Raw genomic sequence first — 21,451 nt, forward strand, 5'->3', positions numbered from 1 at the left:
GAGCGTACGTCACTCCCTTCACCTCTGCCTCAGGCTGCAGCGAGATGATTACGGCCGCGGTGCGGGGCATGGATATTTTGCCCTTCTTCGGAGCTACCGTCGGGGTGGTTGTGGGTTTGCTTGCGACTGGTGGGGAAGGTTTCTTCTTTTTCCCTTTTCGGACAACAGTGGCCCAACTTTCTTCCTGTCCCGTACCAGCCTGGGCTGAAGGGGCGGGCGTTCTAGCTGGTGGTGGTACCGTTGCAGCTGAAGTTGTCCTGCTACTTTTGGCCTGCTTCTGCTTTTTAGGAGCAGAAGCCGTGAGTGGCGACGAGGGTCTCGGTGCGTCCAGCTCTTCAGTTGCAGCTGGTGGGCTGCTTACTCTAGGGGGAGGGAGTCTGGCGTCCAGCATCGCACCGATCGAGATCGTGATGAACTCTCTCAGTTCATCAATAATTTCAACGCTGGATGGCGTGGCCGTAGAAGGCCCACTCAAAGCCGTTATGGCCGCCCTCATGTCGGCGAACTCCCTCCTGTGAGCCTTCAGTTCCTCTTTGAGGTTTTCGACCTCCCGGCGAAGGCGACTATTGTCCGCCTGCAGACGCCGTGTCTCTTCTGCCTCGGTGCGAGAAGAGAGGACCTCGACTATCGCCTGTAGGGCGGCCGCAGATTCCTTGAGGCTTTTAATATAGCCGAACTTGAGGTTGCCCGACTTTTTAGCAACTGTGAGGATAGCGGCTACGTTGCGCGCCGCCTCCGCCTGCAATTCATCCACTCCGAGCGTCGCCGGGTCTGCCATGTTGTTTGTCACCGACGATGACGGCACTACTGCGTCCTTCCCTTCCGTTGGTGCCTTTTTAAAGGCACGGCTACGGAGGGCCCTCTCGAAGGCAACTTCCCGTTCCTCCTCCTCTTTTCGCTTTAATTCGGCCCGAGCTCGGGTGAGGCCGTTATCTTTATTTTTGCCACGGCGGTGGGCAACGGGTCTTGCCGTCTTTCCTCCTTCGCTTCCGGTGTCGGAGTCGTCGGTCTCCAGCGATCGATGTTTTCCAACAGAGGCCTCTGATGCGGTCTCCATCTCCGAATCCATCCAAATCTACCAAATCTAGTCAGACAAGATTATCCCACACGACAGGTACGATCCATAGGTTCTGATAATGTTATGTCATCTTTGTGTGAGATTCATCCGCGTGTGAAGAAAATGACTATATTAAAAAATCAAAGTTAGCCTAATGTGCAACCGAAACGAGCGTTAGATTTGGGAAAATTGGAACAAAATTTTATAAATCCCTGTACAAGGTCATCTGAATTGATATACCAAATGACAAATGGGAGGGTGTGGGGGTCTTTTTTCCGATTTCCCGAGTGGAAATCGAGAAAACGAGTACGGGGCGATGATCTGGGGGTGGATCCGAGTAGGATTCACGAAAAAAAGCGGTCAAAATCGAACAAAATTTTTATATGAAAATATTTAATACTACGTAACGGGTAGGACTTAGCGAAATTATTATAGAAAAATTTAAAAGTAAAAAAGTGAAAAAAATATGAAATTAAACGATTAAATTAGTTAATATAAACAAAAATAAGACGAAAATGTGTAGTGAGAAAATGCGATATCTCTAATATTTTAGAAAATAGCAAGCCTGTCGACCCATTTGCTCAGCCTACCTAGGTAATGACAATTAAGAACATTCATGACATCAGTTATATTTTATATGACTGTCAACCAATAGTCAATATATAATGCCACAACATTATTACTTCTATCCATTTAATGCTTTTATTCAATTTAATATTGAATTAAATACCAATTATATTATTTATTATCTTCTTTATCATGATTCTTTTTTCAAAACAAATCTTTAGTTATTTTTCATAAATAATGAAACCTAAAATTAATTTGTAAATATTTTTTTTAGTAAAATCTTATCGTTCCATTTTTAAATTATTGTTGATTCGCTTTAGTTTCAAGCGATGAAACAATAAAACTAGGTACAATCAATTATTTGATAAAAAATATTTATTTTATTTAGTTTTATTGAAAAAAAAAGTTTTTATAATACAAATAATTATTGTTATAGTATTTTCATTCGGTGTTTGATATTATCTACACGATTATTACACTACTATTATAAAGAGGAAACATTTGTATTTTCGTGTGTGTATGTTTATAATGAATAAACTCCAAAACTATTTTGCCGATGATATAGATGATGAATGATATCAAAGTGCGAGGTCAAGTGGAAAATAAAAACAATTTTGTTTCATTTATTCCAAGACGACACTAAAGTTAACACTTGTGGACTATTATATCTTCAAGATCAGGTTCTATTTACTCGTTGTAATCCGATTGTATGGTAATCAAATACGACCGGAAACCGGCTTTACTCCCTTTAGCGATTTAGATTTATGTATTTTTATTCAGATTCGTTTGGGAATAGAAAACAAACAAAACAACTCCTTTAGTATTATTCGCTAGTATTGACGTCGTATTTTACTTTCAATGATGAATTATCATCATCTTACCTTCTTTTCGTTTTCGGTCATGGTGGACATTTTCATTAGACAAGTCAACTGCGCGGGCGCATTAAAGGCGCACGTTCTATATCCAAACATTCTTAATCCAACAGGATGGCAAATCAGGCACAGCCGAGGAGAGTTTAGGCGTGACTTTTTATGTCTAGTAAAACAATGACAAACAACAGAGTCAAGATCGCCTAGTGGTTAGAACACGTGCATCTTAACCGATGATAACGATGATCACAACAGCGTGATGGAATATGTTCCAAACCTTCTCCTCAAAGGGAGAGGCCTTAGCCCAGCAGTGGGAAATTTGAAGCTTAGCTTAGCTGTTGTTGGTGGTGTTGTTGAAACAATGTTAATGTGTAAATTTTGCGTTGCTACGTATAAAATGTTAAGCCACCCAGTAACTTACAAATGGCCTGACCTCGGACTTGGTGACTAGAAAATTATGGTAGTGAATATATGCTACACTGTGTATAAACTTTTCTAACCTCTATTCAGTGGAATCAGGGCAAGCGAATGATAAATCGTGTTTTGTTATGTAAATATTTTAAAGGTGGAAATAAAATTTTAGTTTAGTGATTCTGACAAGATCTTTACGGTACCTGTTCTCAATGCTGTCGAGATTGATTCTTTACAAAGTTTTGTCGCTAGGAAAATGGATTTCAAAGCAATAGATGTTCTTTGAAAAGCGTTTGTGCTTTAACACACACAAAGCATAGTTGTAAGTCCAATTTTATTTGTAAACGGATCCATTAGTCATGCTGGTTCTAGAAACACTTACGACGGATGAATTCTTTTATGATATAATACGTTTATGAAATAAATGTGAAGAAATAAATTGTTGTATACAACTTAAGTTCATTTCATTGTTATCTAATTGAAAATGATAATTTGACACTTTTATAGTTGTTGCCGTTTTAAGGGTTGTTTGTCACGTTTTAGGCAACAAAAGTAGCCTATGTCCTTTCTTGGAGATTTTTTTATGGTATAGGTTGGCGGACGAGCATACGGGAGCATACCAGCTGATGGTAAGTGGTCACCATCACCCATAGACAATGACGCTGTAATAAATATTAACTATTCCTTATATCGTCAATGTGCCACCAACCTTGGGAACTAAGATGTTACGTCCCTTGTGCCTGTAGTTACACTGGCTCACTCACCCTTCAAACCGGAACACAACAATACTGAGTACTGTTAATTGGCGGTAGAATAAGTGATGAGTGGGTGGTACCTACCCAGACGGGCTTGCACAAAGCCCTACCACCAATCGATTCATTTGTTTGGCAGTTAAAGAGCGACAGACAGACAGGCAGACAAGGCTACTTTCACATTTATAATATTAGTATAGAAGTATAGCTTATTTTGTTACTCGTTGATTGTTACAAAATTTTGGATAATGGAATAGCTCACCAATCAATGTATGTCTTGTATTTAATTCTCCACAATGTAGCATTCCTCTAGTAAAACACCGATTAACGTGTGCGTTTTTGAAAACATAAGACCTTTTTCAATGTTTCGAAATGAAACGTGGGCGAAAAATTTAAAAGTTTGAATTTTACGCGGCAGTAATTTATAATTCAGTTCAATTGGTGTAAGGATTAAGAGATTCAACTTTGGACATAAATCCACATGACCTTTAATTTTGCATAAAATACAATTAAAATAGCGTAATTAATGTTTTTGGTGAAATTCTAAGTTAGAGGTTATTTCGATGACCTTTTGGATTTTAGTTTTAATTAACGCTCGAAGATTACTCAGGTTGTCGCACTTTGCAGCGTAAACAGCAGACATAATATTATTTATGTACTCAGCGTCGTTAAAGATTTTATATTAATACTTTTATATACAGCTTAAAATAAAATTATGCTGCGCCGACCCCAAATAAAATTGGGATAAAGGCAGGAGGATGAGGATGATGATGTCTTGTTCACGGGATGATCATGGTAAATATCCCGTAGTTAATAACTGTAATAGTCATAATATATTACCTATAGCAATAAAATTGTTTACCGATTGTTTATTTTTACTATATTTTTTTGCTATAGGTTGTAGGACGACCATACGGGCCACCTGATGGTAAATGGACACCGAAGCCCATAAACAAACTGGGCTATTAAGCCCAGTGGTTAGTGACTTGACTTGACTTAAAGTCCTATGACCCCTAGATGGGGCAGAGGGCGTCCACAGGGGTTCTCCATCTCGATCTGTCTTGGGCTTCATGCTTCATCTCGCTCCACGTCATACCGATGCTCGCCGCTTCAGCTATCGCAGCCGCTTCGCCAGTGGTTAGTACACGTGAATATTAACCGAAGGTAATGGGTTTCAAGTTGGACAAACACAAATGAGTTCACACTTATAAATCACCGAGTGCTCGGCGGTGACGGGCTTTGTTAACCAAACCGACATATGTTTGAGCAAATTCGAGTAAAAATACCCAATTTTTTCCTCAAAAGGAGAGTTCTTTACCGTTCATTTGTAAGTTTTTTTCAAAGTGATCTAGGTAAGATTTTTTAGTAATGGAAGGGTTTTGTGCAAGCCCTTGCCGCTAATTCGAATTTCCTCAAGAGCACGACACGGTGTCAATAATATAAAAAATATTCATTCATAATATTATTATTAACATCTTCCTCTTCAAATGCTCGATTTTGTTATAACGATGTTTCGTGGCTTATCTATAAATTCTACTAATGCTATAAATACAAAAGTTTGTGAGAAAAAAGTTTCACGAAAAAGTCAGTGGAGGGTTTTTCGATGAAATTTTATAGTAATATAGGATATACATCAGGATAACATATAGGCTACAATTTATAATTATTTTATGTAATTTGGTCATAATACAACGATATATAATAAGTACCCATGTGAAGCCGAAGCGGGTTGCTAGTGTTATAAATAAATATAACGAGACAATTATTGATATATTTTAATATAATAATAATGAAAATTTACGTATACTTATTAAGGAAAAGATTTAAAGAACATATTTATTAAATATAGTATTAACAAGATTTTATTGGAAAAAAAAACAAAAGAAAAATATTAATAATCTTAATGAGTAAGAGAGTACCGTTGATATTAAAAATAAAATGACGCTATAGCTGTGTTACTCTATCTTATTTATCGTTGTGTATGTACCTTTAATGTTACGTTAAAAGTAATATCATTTAGTCATTGAAATATATATTTAAAAGGAAGAAAGATAAAATAAAATATAAAAATATTTTCTTATCATTTTTATTTACTTTAATGGTTTGAAGTCGTCCTGAAAAATAATAATTAATATTTATATTAATTAATTGTTTTGATATTATCTGTTTTATAATGTTATATGTTTATTGCTATAATTATACGATCATTTAGTCTAGAAGTTATAATTACAATTAAGCTTGAATTTTAGGGATAGTTTGCTCGGTTTTATTGACACAGTATATTTAGAAACTGTATATTACATGTTATTGATATGTTTAAGGTATATTATAATAACAAACATTAATACATACAAACTTTCGCCTTATTCATATTAATAAGGAGATGCGTCAAACTGAGATGATTACCGAAATTCCGATTTTTTTTTAACTCTCCAGTGTTAAAAAACGGATTTTAACGGGGTTTTTTAATAGATAGAGTGATTCGAGAAAGTTTTGATATATGACATATGGACAATTTAGTAAAGAAACACTGATAATTTTAGAAGTTTCTACTGTGATGTCATATCATTAAACCCGTGCGAAGTCGGTGGGTCGCTAGTTTGTAACCAAATAAAGTCACTGGTATGTTCAAGATACTTATTAATTTGATTATTAAACAAACGAAGAGCTCAGCTTACCTGATTATAGTACCACCATTTTCTACCAAAAAATAATGCAGCTCCTGAAGGACCCGCATTGCTAAATTTCGGGGCATAAGGATTCACGTTCATATGATCGCCGTCCATCTACAAGAGTATTATGTTTATTTTCGTTTATAATGTAAATATGTCAACCGCATATAAAAAAAACATCGTAAATAATTTTGTGATAAAAGTTTAGTATTAATATTTCTTACAGCTCCAAATATGTACGTCTATGTGCGGTGGTTAGTCTCATCATCGTTGCTATCTACCTCTACCTCTCTCTGGTTTAATAAGTGGATAAAATTGAGGATGAATGTTTATACAGGGGTCGCCTTGCCTCAATGTTTGGAATTTGGAATTTTGTCACTGTATTTCAGTTTTTGAGAAAAAAAAAACTATAAAATGTTTTTGTCCCTTAAGATAAGACAAGCTTGAAATGTCGTTCTCAAACTCGAGGTCATCATTTTAAAAATTACATATAGTTTTATAGGCAATACAAGTTACAGAATGATCTCTAAGAAAATTTGATTGTTGAGTACAATGATTAAAATGAGAAAGTGCATCGGTTGCACAGCTATTATATTATAAAAAAAGTCCACCTATTTAATGAATAAAGCATTAATTACCTAAATACTTACAAAGTGATTCCAAAGCCAGTTCTGTTGGTATTTATCCTTGTGGACAGTGTACGGATTGCCTGGATTCCTTTCGAAGTCTGACGATCTGGATGAGGAATCGCTGTCACTGGTAGTCGAATCGCCAATGTCGCGATACCTGAACTTGCTCTTTTTCTTTTTCTTGTGATGTTTTCTTCTTGTCTGCATTTCCTAATTTAAATTTATTGTACACTAGTGGAGTCGAGATGGCAAAGTGGTTAGAACGCGTGCATCTTAACTAATGATTGCGGGTTCAAACCCAGGTAAGCACCGCTGATTCATGTGCTTAAATTGTCTTTATAATTCATCTCGTGCTCAGCGGTAAAGGAAAACATCGTGAGCAATCCTGCATGTGACAAATTTCATAGAAATTCTGCCACATGTGTATTCCACCAACCCGCATTGGAACAGCGAATATGTTCCAAACCTTCTCCTCTAAGGGAGAGGAGGCCTTTAGCCCAGCAGTGGGAATTTACAGGCTGTTGTTGTACACTAGTTAACTATCTCATTCAGTGTATCATGAAGATAAATATCAAAAATGTTTGTCTTACAGCGCACGGCCGACCGATGGGTCTAACGGGATGAAATTTTGCACAAGAATTCCTTACAGAGCTGTCATGATATTTTTTACTTAATCTCTTCAAGTTAAATGGGCGATGAAAGTTCACACGAATATTCGTATTTTCTGATGTCAGAATAAGGAAAACAGAATTTATAGTTATATTTTTAAGTATAAAATCTATTTTTTTTATGGTTGGTGGACGAGCAGATGGGCCACCTAATGGTAAGTGGTCACCATCACCCATAGACAATGACGCTGTAAGAAATATTAACTATTCCTTAAATCATCAATGTGCCACTAACCTTGGGAACTAGGATGTTATGTCCCTTGTGCCTTTAGTTACACTGGCTCACTCACCCTTCAAACCGGAACACAACAATACTGAGTACTGTTATATGGCGGTAGAATAACTGATGAGTGGGTGGTACCTACCCAGACGGGCTTGCACAAAGCCCTACCACCAAGAATTAGTATTACCCCAGTTTGTCTTTTTAGAATGTTTGATATACGATAACGTCATTATATATTGGTTAATAAATGAAGAGCAGTTATTAACGAACTTGAAAGGTTAAATTGAAAATTTGTATATTTTTTGGGCTAAATTACACGTAAACATAGAAATTGGTATTAGGAGAAGGTTGATTGTACTTTGCCCAAAAACTTTTAGGCGAAATCCATCAAAGTCTGTACTGAATCAACTAAATAGAATGAATAATGCAAAAACGCATTGAAGCGCGAACAACTTCTGTATATTTAACCAAACATAAATTTACAAGCTGAGATGGCCCAATGGTTAGAACGCGTCTATCTTAATCGATGATTTCGGGTTCGATCCCAGGCAAGTACCACAATATATGTGCTTAATTTGTATTTATAATTCATTTCGTGCTTGGCGGTGAAACAAAACATTGTGAGGGAACCTGCATGTGTCTAAATACATAGAAATTCTGCATATGTGCATTCCACCAACCTGCATTGGAACACCGTGGTGGAATATGTTTCAACCCCTCTCCTTAATAAGTTAGGCAAATCCTGTTTCAATTCCAATTTGTAAGTTAATTTAATTCCTATGACTCGCGAGACATACAAAAAAGGATTTTTGTACATTCGTTTCGTATGCGATAACTATTACTAGTTTTTTCAGGTATGCCAGTGGAGATGCCAGAAAAGATAAAACTTTCTTCATACATGTATTTATCCGTAAATATATGTTTATATCGATCAGATGGATAACATAATAAATGCGATGATTATTACTAATTTCGGTAACTCGATATTCTCAAAGCCTGGTTAGGAATCGAAAGTTTCGAATATAAAATTATTGTTGTTTTACATGAAAAATAATTGTTAAGAGTGTTTGCATCATATATGTGCAGTTGGGGTAAGAAATGGTACGCCACCTTAAGATTTATTTTCATGTGTTCAGTATGAGCGATAATCTGTTTTATCGTTCGAATGAAATATTGCGTCGCAACGATTTGATGTTTTAAAAGGTACTACAACTTACAGCTTAAAAGTTGATAAAGGAATTAATTTGAAAACTGACGAAGGTTTTCTTACTCTCACTGTACTTTAACAACTAAACTTTAAGTATTAAATATTTTATACAACACTACGTAAAATATAAGTTCCGACCACTCAGATTTTATTACAATTTTTATACTACAGCGGAAAACGGTGTAAAAACACTCCAAATTGGTTCATGAATAACGAAGTTTTAAGGAAACAGACATTAAAATATACAACTGAATTGAAAACCCATTGAAGACGGTTCAAACAACAGTATTTCACTCACGTCTATATCACCAGAATCGGAGCTAGAACAAAGAAATATATTAACATAACACCGGTTTCATAAACAACATTATTTTACTACGAATGTATACGGATAGATTTGGTTCAGTGGAAACTTTGATGATGTATGTAATATTTTATATTATTATAGCAATAAGCGTCTTCTCATTGTCTCAGGTAAGTTAAGGTAAAGTATCATTATAAGTAGCATAATTATTTGTGTGAATTCGTGACTTTTAGAATTGCTATTACAAAAACTGTTTTGATAAATACTTATGGTCCTTGATTAAATGGTTCAGTAAATAATGCAATTTGGTGGTTGGGTATTTGGGCGTCTAGTTAGATACCACGTACTCATCATATATTCTAGCAGCAATACTTAGTATGGTATGGTTATGTTCTGACTTAAAGGTTGAATAAAAGAGTGAAATAGCAAAAGACTCCTAATGTTGTAGACGTTGTAGTTCTAAAGATTGCTTACACATTGGGAATTAAGGAATGTTTAAAATTGCTTACAACACCAACATATGTGGCTACTATCATTGAGAAATTAATTCCTGATTAAATTTAGACGTACCCGGATCCCTACCTATATATCCTTATAATACTTATATTATACTCATTGACAAAAGTCATAACAATTGACGATCGTTTTGACCTGGAACTGTCACTTGCTGGTTGTCGTTTATGAAGTGGTGATGCTTGTCATGTTATCAACTAATGAATTCCATGACGACCTCCATGGTCGAGTGGTGCGTACACCGGTTTTCATGGGTACATCACTTTGAGGTCCCGGGTTCGATTCCCGGCCGAGTCGATGTAGATTAGCACTAGTTTTCTATTTTGTCTTGGGTCTGGGTGTTTGTGGTACCGTCATTACTTCTGATTTCCATAAGACAAGTGCTCCAGTGCTCCAGCTACTTACATTGGGATCAGAGTAATGTATGTGATGTTGTCTCATATTTATTTATTTATAATTATTTTGATACTTACTCATCTAGTATTTCACTAGCATTGTTGTCAGCTTCGGATGCCTATAAATAAAATAAAAATATATTTAATTCATGTTTTGAATTATCAATGTTTAAAATTAAAGCAAGTAAGTAAATAGGATTCGCTAAACAGCTTTATTTACAGATAAGTAATATTATTTGTAATCTTTTTTTATGTAATAGATTTTAATTAAGTATGTACAAAATGATTTTTATTTATGTAATTTGTATAGTATTTACAACTTACCACATCATTATCAAAATGTCTGTTCCAAAAAATAAATTAAACAAACTTCTTATTATTTAATAATAAGATTAAAAGAAAACCAATACGCGTTAGTAAACTTACCGAAGTTTACCTTCTCCTTTGAAACTTCTCGGATCGATTTCAAAGATCAACTGAAAATATAATTCCACAGACTTGTTTGTGCTTATCCTATAGTAAGAGATCTGGCAAATTGTTCACTGATGGTAAGTGGTCACCGCTTAACTAAGCTTTGGTGCCATGAGTCATTTTAACATTTTCTTACATCGCCAATGCTAGGAGATGTTAATGTTCTTCGTGCCTGTAGTCTAACTGGCCCACTCATCGTGCAAACCGGAATGCGACAATCCTTATCGCAACATTTGAATAATAATGACTGGATTATAACTACCCGACGGGCTTCCAAAGCCCTAGTAAAATTTTTAATTACTAAAAGACTGTTTCTTTTATTTACAATAGCTGTTCTCCGCGACTTTGCTCGCTTAGAAAATATGAATATATTAACAAATTAACTTCAAATATTATAAAATATATTGATGTAAACAAAGAGGACTTACCTCTTTTTTCCAATTAAAAAGCCTATGTCCTTTCTCAGACCACACTATTTGTTTAACTAATTTCATTTAAATCGGTCCAGTTGTTTTTTCGTTAAAGCGAAACAGACAGACAGACAAAGAGAGTTCCTTTCGAATTTATAATATAAAGTATGGATTTTAGTCACGAATCTAAACTTAATAAATAATTAAGGGCTTTTTTGGACTTACCATAGATGAACTCCTACAAAATGAATATGAATGAAAAAAGTATTTCATTTTGATTTGGATGAGAGTTATGGGCATACTTGTAACAGTAAGAGCGTGTGAATTTATCTCTTATCTCTCTCTGAACAGTAACAATACAATTCCAAAAAAGCACAATAAATAGCACCAGACAAAATCCGACTGCGGTTTCAAGGTATATTAGTAAGTAATATTAGTGAGTTAGGTAAGAAACGGTGTCATACTTTAACTCTGGTACATGTTATATGGAACTAGTCGCGAAGCCTCTCGTTCGCGTTTTAGGGTGTTGGTTGCCATTTGATAGGCAAATAAGTTTGCTTCATACCAAATTTCATCAAATTCGGTTCACCGGCTTGGTCGTGAAAGAGCAAAAACCAGACATAAAGAGAGACAGAGCTACTGTCACATTTATAATATAGATATAGACTGTCTCCGAACAATTGGCTAGTCAAGATTTAGGTGACTAAATTTGCATCAAATCGTATTAGTATGATTATATGCAACACATAAAAAAATCATAAGTGAAAGATTAAAAAAATGCTAATACTTTTGTTCATATGAAAGTGCGTTCGTCGGCTTATTCTTGTTTGTATTTATATTAGTTATTCTTGATTGTCCGAGGGTGAAAAGGAGTACTCCCTATTCCAGACATATTTAGTGAATGATCAAAAAACGCGGTCAGAACGTAAATAAAAAATGTTCTTAGATAGCAAACCTTTTATCCCGATTTTTCTGGGTATTTTGTATCGCTCGTAACAATGCCACCTATAAATCACAGGGTTCAGAGTTCATAAGGAATATCGTCGCAAGAAACTTATATGGATAAATAAATATATGAGAAAATATTTTATTTCAATTTAATTGGGAGCAGAATATTGTAAAACCACTCACTTATCTGAATTATTCATTAAATAATTCACATAAGTGAGTGGTTATTATTTAATATAATAATTACTGTTATAGATTAACAGCTGCTTTACTTGCTTGAAATTTATACAACGCAAACTTCCAAACTCCATTTTACACCCTAAGGGATGGAATTTCATAAAGGCCTCTCTTATCGGATGTACCCTTTAAGGGACTTCCCTGTCAAATTTTAGGTTTGAAGGTGTAATGGTTTTTGAGATTTCGTGATTTAACAGTGAGTGGTACATTTACATGTCGATATGTTTTCACGTGGAAAGATAGTGACCCAGTATAACAGACAAGAGGGACATAACATCTTAGTTATCAATTGGTAGCTAGCTCATTGGTGATATGAGGAATGATTTATAATTCTTGCAGAAATACTGTCTATGGGCAGTAGTGACCACTTACTACCATCACTAACTTACGCAAGTGGCCCACACCGTCCATATTTTTCACATATACATATTACTAACCACGTTGGGAGTGGGTGTGATGTGATCAAACTTCATTTCTTCAGTGCGTTACGTGGTTAAAGAGACTGCATATAAATGTAAGTAAAGTAACAGCCTGTAAATTTCCCACTGCTGGCCTGCTCTTCCATTAAGGAGAGGTATTGGAATATTTTCCACCACGCTGTTCCAATGCTGGTTGGTGGAATGCACATAAGGCAGAATTTCAATGAAATTAGACACATACAAACCTGTATGTGTCTAATTTCATCGAAATGTCCTCACGATGTTTTGCTTCACCGCCGAGCACGAGATTCATAAACACAAATTAAGCACATATATATAGTGGTGCTTGCCTGGGTTTGAACCCGAAATCATCGGTTAAGATGCTCGCGTTCTAACCACTGGGCCATCTCAACTCTAAAAGTAGGTACACCATAGCATTCGATTTTCAGTAGGCATTATATTAATATATTTATCCATTTCCTATATAATATCAAATAGATGTTACGGTCTCCGCATGATAGAGAAAGCTATGTTTTTTCTTAGCCGCACCGCACGGGAGACACATACTAGGCGTGTTAGACCTTGCTCCGCATTGAAAGTGTTAAAAGTCTATCATACCAGTAAATCGTTGGACTTCCTGAAACCAGTAGACAGCACGCGCTCGTTAGAATTTCCATATCTAAGGAAAATATTTTCTCATTAATATTATAATGTAATTGAAACGTATTTTATATTAATAATCATAATAATATAATTATTTTAAAAATGCAACGATGTTTTTATTTAATTGAATTAATATTAATTTATTAGTTTTCTTTTATTATAATTTATTTCAATTATTATCAGTTTCGTTTTTCAAAACCATCACATAAAAGCAACACATGTTTCAAGTAAATAGTAATATATTCATTGTTTATTTTATTGACGCTTTTAAAACTTCCTAATAGACTGCCAGTTATCTATCAACGGCTTAGAAAGATAAACTCGAGACTATAAAAGATCGAACAGAATTCTTTTACCGATATTTTTCACTATTAAATAATACTTTTCTATTATTTCCAACCGCCATCGTCTCAGTCCCAAAGTGTTTTGCCAGATTCGTGTTAAGAATAATAAAAACGAAATGGTAGAGTAAAAAGATATTAAAGTGCGTCCGAATCAGTGGCAGCTCGGGGCCGAGGCACGCAAGGCAGACGTGCCTCGACTCAAAGCGTGCCTCGACCCTCACATATCGGCCTCTGTCGGTTTTTTGACCGCGCTCAAAGGTTCCACGGCGTGCGTGCCCCGCGTAGTTCGGACGTGCGGAGTGTAATTTGTTCGTGTCAACACAGGGTAGAAATTAATTTTTGGTGTCTTGTTTAATTTCATTAGCGATTTTGCAAAAGAGAATACTGGAACTTTTGTATTTTTATAAATCTTATTTATTTACAAGCACTTGTAGTGTTTGTATTTTTAGTAAAATAATTAGGTAAAAAAGCACCAATGGTTGCTATATTTGACGTCACTTTGTTTATTTAAAATATTTAGGCGGAAGAGCAAATGGTTTACAGTGTGAACTACGATGTTGTGTCCCATGTGCCTGTTTCTACTCAAGCTCTAGAGTCCAAACAAGTCCTATCGTGCACTGTATATCAAAAAGACCACCACAAGCGCGTTAAATCGCACACACGACAAACAAATACATGCTTTAATACGGAAGCCGCATTGGAGCAGCGTGATGGAATAAGCTCCTAACCGTCCTTTCAAAGAGAGAGCTAAGCCATAAGAAATTGTAATAATTCCTTATATCACATAACATAGTGTGAAAAAATAATTAAATTGACTTACGATATTCCAAGATTCTTCAAATTTCCATAAACTGCAGTTCCACTTACATCTTTTTGAGGATACCTAGCGGCTGATTTCAGCGTGTCTAAGTTTGGTTGTAGTAACGAATGCCCAGGTTTTATGGGCTCGGCTCGTGGAAGTTCTTCTATAGATTGGGGTGCGTCTAATTTATCATTATCAAGAAATCTATTATGTCTCTGTAAGTAGAACAGATCATACATCTTATAAGAAAATCTTAGAATTTAGAATAGATAATGATCGATCTTAAAAATGAATATTTGATGTTGTAGGTTCATTTACTTTACTTGGTGGTAGGGCTTTGTGCAAGCTCGCCTGGGGAGGTACCACCCACTCGTCAGATATTCTACCGCTAAACAACAGTACGTAGTATTGTTGTGTTCCGGTTTGAAGGGTGAGTGAGCCAGTGTAGCTACAGGCACAAGGGACATTGCATCTTAGTTCCCAAGGTTAGTGGCGTATTGACGATGTAAGGAATAGTTAATATTTCTTACAGCGTCATTATGTATGGGTGATGGTGACCACTTACTATCAGGTGGCCCATATGCTCGTCCGCCAACCTATTCCATAAAAATAAAAAAACTTATTGTGTTGGACGCCGGCAGGATTGTCTGTATTTCCGCGTTACACCATAGGGTCATAAAATATGATCGGTTATATGTCGAGAAATTTAGACTTTGCGGTCAGTATCTTTCGGTCTTCCTTCTTTCATGTTATGTATATGTAATTCCATCTCCTTGTGTCCTTCTCAAAAAGCCATAATTATTACCAATTTCTTTAAAAGTTATGCACCATTACATATTGCGATTTCATATATGTTGTTCTTGATATATAACAATTTACCATTAACATTTATTTCAAGTAGAAATTCATGAATCTTAACCAAAGAGTGGTTACAAAATTCAAGGAAATGTTTTTTAGTTTTAAGAGTTTGAATTGTATTTATAATTAATATCAAGTACGGTGGTGGAAGAGAATATTGTTTAAAAACCTATTTTCAATGATGTTAAACATCTGTGGAAGCAACATTGAAAAAGTGTGGTCTAAGTTTTACTTTCTCGAAAAGGTCTTGGTCTTGCTGTAGGAGAATATCAGGCTGTTACTTTTGCTGAATTATTTTGCACTCTTAATGCAAGCTTACCTACGATTAATTTCTTAACTATCTATCAGAGTAAATAGCATAATGAAAATATTGTTTAAACATATTTTTTTTTGTATTTGACGCTCGGTTCGCTTAATGGAAAGCGAATAGCACTGCTCATGGATGATGTTAAATCCGTTACACCGGAAGTCTTTCAGGTTAATTGCCGGCCTTTAAGAAATGTGTAGTCACTCTTTCTGAAGCCGTATCAGTATGAAAATATTTTATGGACTTGAAGTCATAGACTCAACGATAATATTATATAGGTGTAGTAACAGCCTGTAAATTTCCTGTAAATCGGGCTAAGGCCTCCTTTACCTTTGAGAAGAAGTTTAGGAGAATATTCCACCACGATGATCCAATGCGGGTTGGATTCATATATAGCAGAATTTCACTGAAATTAGACACATGCAGGATTCATCACGATGTTTTCTTTCACCGCCGAGCTCGAAATGAGTTATAAATAGAAATTAAGCACACGAAAATTCAGTGGCACTCGCCTGGGTTTGAACCCGCTATCAACGGTTTAGATGTACTCTACCACTGGGCCATCTCGGCTCTCTCTCAACGTTAATACTACAGGTATATCTTTACAAAATATTTTAACTAGTTCATTAGTTTGAGCTTTGCAACTACTAAAATATCTAGCATTGTGCTCACTCACACCGTTTGGAATTTCTAAGTCTGATAATGAATTTTCTAGTTTCAAACAAGTCCCAACAAAAGGATTTAGTACGCTATACACGGATATTCACTTTGTGAGTCGTGAGATCGTCCTAACAGAGACACGAGTACGTCTATAATTAGTCAGAGTATAATATGAAATAGATTTAAGCACGTTGAATTAATTTCTATGCTGTCTCGATGTACTATTATAAAAAAAACTGTTGTATTTTTTTATTATTTATAAAAATTTGGTTGAATTTAATTTTTAATTAAAAAAAAAAATAAGATTCCTTTTTTGAAATTTCAAATGTTAGTGTTTTTGTTTTTACGTATTAAATGACGATCTGTGCCCTCGACCTAGTACGCGTTTGAATTTAACAAAAAAAATCCAATTTAGCCTAATTTACTCCTCATTATATCAGTTACCTGTTAAATAATTATAATGAGAACTATCTGCACAATGTAATAATATGGCTTTAGTTTATCAATCATTACTCTATACCAGCCTCAAATTGTATTAATGTTTCTGTTATTTATTAAAATCCTCTATGTTTGAACACTTTTTTTTATGACGGAGGTGGCAAACGAGCAGGAGATGGAAAGTGACTACAACCGCCCATGGACATCTGCAACACCAGGGAGCTTGCAGGTGCGTTGCGTTAAGAAAGGAGTACGCTCTTTTCTTGAAGGTTTCCATGTCGTATCGGTTCGGAAAAATCGCTGGCGAAAGCTGGTTCCACAAAGTGGTTGTGCGAGGCAGAAAATGTCTAAGAAGTCGCACTGTTGTGGTTTTTCCGACATCAAAGTGGTGGCGAGATGTCCGAAGGTGAAATTCAGCGGCCGGGATTAATACGAACAATTCCTCGGAACATTCCCCGTGAAAAATTCGGTAGAAGATGCAGAGTGATCCAACATCTCTACCTACCGAGATATCATTGTTTGACAGCTTGATTAATCTACGATCTCTGTGGATTTGCGAAAAATGGCGTTTTGAACGCCGACAAAATTGCTATCGAAATTATTTTTTTTTATTTTACAGTGGAAATAAGTAGTAAAGTGTGATAGTATTGTATTATAAATAATGATATGTTACTCATAAATCTTCACGATTTTTCCTTTACTGCCGAGCACAAATATAGAAATGTCTATATTAAACAATGTCATAAGGCAGACGAAATATGTATTAGGTCTTAAAAAATATCTTTTGTAATTTACTGCCAATGCTTTTGGGTCTTTAATAATGTTCATTGGCAGTATAGATTTTTTCTTTTTCGTTTGACATACTGTACTTGTTTTCTGGACAGATCTTGAATAAGTTAGTACAAGAATAAAATCCTTTGTCATCGTTACGTTGTTTCTATTCCAACATTAACCTATCAAGCACGAGATGTACATGTACAACAACAACAACAACAGCCTGTAAATTCCCACCGCTGGGCTAGAGGCCTCCTCTCCCTTTGAGGAGATGGTTTGGAACATATTCCACCTCGCTGTTCCAATGCGGGTTCGTGGAATGCACATGTGGCAGAATTTCTATGAAATTTGTCACATGCAGGTTTCCTCACGATGTTTTCCTTCAGTGCTCAGCGGGAGCACGAGATGAATTACAAAGACAAATTAAACACGTGAAACAGCGGTGCTTGCTTGGGTTTGAACCCGCAATCATAGGTTAAGATGCACGCGTTCTAACCACTGGGCCATCTCGACTACTGGGATAATAAACACAAATACTAATAAACACAAATTAAGCACATGCACGCGTGCATATGCACGCGTTTGTTACGAGAGTAACCTTAGCCTTCAATACGGTGTTATGACATTTGATTCAATAACATAATTTATATCACAATACTTTTGCATATTATGAATATAGCAGGGACTATTGAATTTACTTTATTATATACAATAACTATTGTAATTAATTGATCAATAGTTTGTAAAACTCTAATTAATATTATTTTATTTAGATAACACTATTTCTTATTTTAAATATGATTGAGCTGTCATTAAAAAATTTTAACAAAAAGAAAAACCGACTTCAAACAAAACACTATTTTAAAACAAATGAATATGCACGAAAAAGTAATAAAAATAATTGCGTATTCAACATATTTTTTAGAGTCTTCCTAAGTTAAATGAAATGAAAAATATTAGACTACTTAAAAGTCGATTAACGATTATATCATGTAGTTATAGTTATTGGTATATTTAGAGCCGGTGTCAGCCACGATGCCCTTGCCCCAACAATCAAAAGAAAGAAGCGATACGAGCCCCTTGATTGATCCAGTATATTATTGTGTAAAAGATAATTTGTAAAAAAAATATTTGTTAAAGTATTCTCGTATTGTTTTTTGATAGATATAGGGTTTTATTGACTCTAAAAAATATGTTGAATACGCAATTATTTTTATTACTTTTTCGTGCATATTCATTTGTTTTAAAATAGTGTTTTGTTTGAAGTCGGTTTTTCTTTTTGTTAAAATTTTTATTTATTTTTTGATTTTAAGTGAAGCTGATGTTGACTAACAATTTTTTTTTAATATGGATAGATTAAGCGTTCCGTTTATATGAGTCAGAAACTACTTCTAGGACAATTTCAAAGGAAACTTGCGAATAAAGCAAAAATAGACTTTCGAAAATGCGGATTTAATACGTCACGCGGCGTAAACTACAAGGATCCCTCGAAAGAGCTGTAATCGAACTCTGCAAAAAAACTTTGAAAAAGACCAACTATATTTCGTACATCATATGACATTACATCACATACACAAAATTTGATTAAAGATAGTAAGAAATTCTGCCCCATATCGCACCCTAACTGCGAGCCGTATAGGAGTTCCATCACTACATAGTATAAAACAAAGTCGCTTTCTCTGTCCCTATATCTTTAAATCTACGCAACGGATTTTGATGCGTTTTTTTTTAAAAGATAGTGTGATTCAAGGGGAAGGTTTGTGTATATAATACATGACCAATATAGTAAAGAAACACTGATAATTTTAAAAGTTTGCGATGTGATGTCGTAAATACACAAATTCTGTAGTATATTTAGTATCAGTATTGCACCCGTGCGAAGCCGGGGTGGGTAGCTAGTTGATTATAATATTCGACTATGATAATTACATAAACATAACCACATTACGGAAGGTGACTCAAATATCCAAATAACCTATAAATAAAAGATTCGACTGAGTATCGCTAACGTGCTCCTCAGAATTGTTCCGTTCCCTTCCGTTCCGTTACTTTGTCGTAGATCCTGTGCTCAGAACCTTACCAAACTTTCACCAAATTACCCTTGAAGTATATGTTTTATAATAAAAAAGAATTATCAAAATTGGTTAACGTGATTTTCAGTTATTCACCTATTTGTCGCGCATATACATAATGCAAATTTAAGACTTATGTCGTTTTCATATGGATACCATAATCGGAAAAAAATAAAAAAAAATGGGACCCCACGGGAAGCACTACCTTTCAAAGAAAAAAAAATTATCAAAATCGGTCCACCCAGTGAAAAGTTATGAGGTAACAAACATAAAAAAAAAAAAAATACAGACGAATTGATAACCTCCTCCTTTTGGAAGTCGGTTGAAAACAATTGGACGATAGAGTGGCATTCCAATAAAAGATAGAGAGATTGGAGCATCATTGTAAAACAATAATATTATTTCGGCCAACCCGAACTACTGAAATTATACGTTATAACCACTGGTTCATCTCGGCATCGCATATCATCATAATATTAATAAATAAAATCCTTACTCTTAACACTTCAATAAGATATTTTATATCTCTTTTCGAAAAATCTCCCGCTAATGTCACATTGCTCTGAAATAAGAAAATATAGTATATTGATATACATACAGCTTTCAAATTATTAATCACATGTAAGTCGTAATACATACCCATAAAATGAACGATAGAAATAATTCCAAATACATTATTCGCTTTCGTGAAGTTTAACTATAAAATTAAAATAAGTAATTTCACTGTACTCACTGAATCACTCATTGTAATTGAAAGTCAGGTCGTAATATTTAAGAATAACAAAAAGTACTGACTTTACTTGAGGATAAAAGACAATTTTAGTTTATTTTGCATTTTAGTTTACCTACTGAGTAGAGATGGCCCAGTGGTTAGAACGCGTGCATCTTAACCGATGATTGCGGGTTCAAACCCAGGCAAGCACCGCTGTTTCATGTGCTTAATTTGTCTTTATAATTTATCTCGTGCTCAGCGGTGAAGGAAAACATCGTGAGGAAACATGCATGTGACAAATTTCATAGAAATTCTGCCACATGTGCATTCCACCAACCCGCATTGGAACAGCGTGGTGGAATATGTTCCAAAAAACCTTCTCCTCAAAGGGAGAGGAGGCCTTTAACCCAGCAGTGGGAATTTACAGGCTGTTGTAATGTACCTACTTTTTATTAAAAAAACAATTATTTTTGTGTCATTGATAAATAGACGGACAAACAGGCAATCTGGTGGTAAGTGGTCAACACTCCTTATAAAAAGTAGAGCTGTAAGGTTAGTTCAATTCTAATATAACATAACTACCACTTGAGAAATAAGACGTTATGTCCCTTAAGCATGTTGTTATACCAGCGCACTCACCATACAAACTGTTATTATTTGGCGGTATATATGATGAAAGGGTGGTACACAGATGAAATAGCACAGAGCCCTACCAAAAATATTAATCAAGGAGATTTACTGTTCAATGCGTTAAATATTAATATAGTAAGCTCGTCATTATTTTTGAACCGAGATGGCTCAGTTATTAGAACGCGTACATCTTAACCGATGATCGCGGGTTCGAACCTAAGCACTGAATATCCAAGTGCTTAATTTGTGTTCATAATTAATCTCGTACTCGGCGGTGAAGGAAAACATCGTGAGGAAACACACACGTGCCTGGTTTCATAGAAATTTTGCCACAACAGCGTGGTGGAATATGTATCGAATCTTTTCCTCAAAGGAAGAGGAGGTTTTAAACCAGTTGTGGGAAATTTATAGGTGTTGTTGTTCTGTTGTCATTATTTAG

The 21,451-nt window shown here is 35.3% G+C and overlaps 1 protein-coding gene across 4 annotated transcripts; it reads right to left on the reverse strand.

The window, feature by feature from the left end:
- Positions 1-5,734: 5,734 nt before the first annotated feature.
- LOC124539632 lies at positions 5,735-20,440 on the reverse strand. Of its 4 annotated transcripts, none has more exons than XM_047116939.1 (11): positions 20,310-20,440; positions 20,167-20,232; positions 14,580-14,776; positions 13,371-13,431; positions 12,104-12,153; positions 11,374-11,386; positions 10,346-10,386; positions 9,354-9,375; positions 6,979-7,158; positions 6,335-6,442; positions 5,735-5,770 (listed from the first exon to the last, which is right to left on the reverse strand). In XM_047116939.1, exons 1-11 carry the CDS (start codon positions 20,343-20,345, stop codon positions 5,747-5,749), a joined length of 798 nt encoding a protein of 265 aa, XP_046972895.1. In that variant the 5' UTR covers positions 20,346-20,440; the 3' UTR covers positions 5,735-5,746. The 4 variants fall into 4 exon arrangements, 3 of the variants coding, with proteins under 3 accessions (XP_046972895.1, XP_046972889.1, XP_046972900.1); XM_047116933.1 differs by having other exon boundaries at positions 6,979-7,167; positions 20,310-20,439; XR_006967091.1 differs by lacking the exon at positions 9,354-9,375 and having other exon boundaries at positions 6,979-7,167.
- Positions 20,441-21,451: the final 1,011 nt, after the last annotated feature.

Source organism: Vanessa cardui, chromosome 2 (genome assembly GCF_905220365.1).
Source record: "Vanessa cardui chromosome 2, ilVanCard2.1, whole genome shotgun sequence".
Lineage (NCBI taxonomy): Eukaryota > Metazoa > Arthropoda > Insecta > Lepidoptera > Nymphalidae > Vanessa > Vanessa cardui.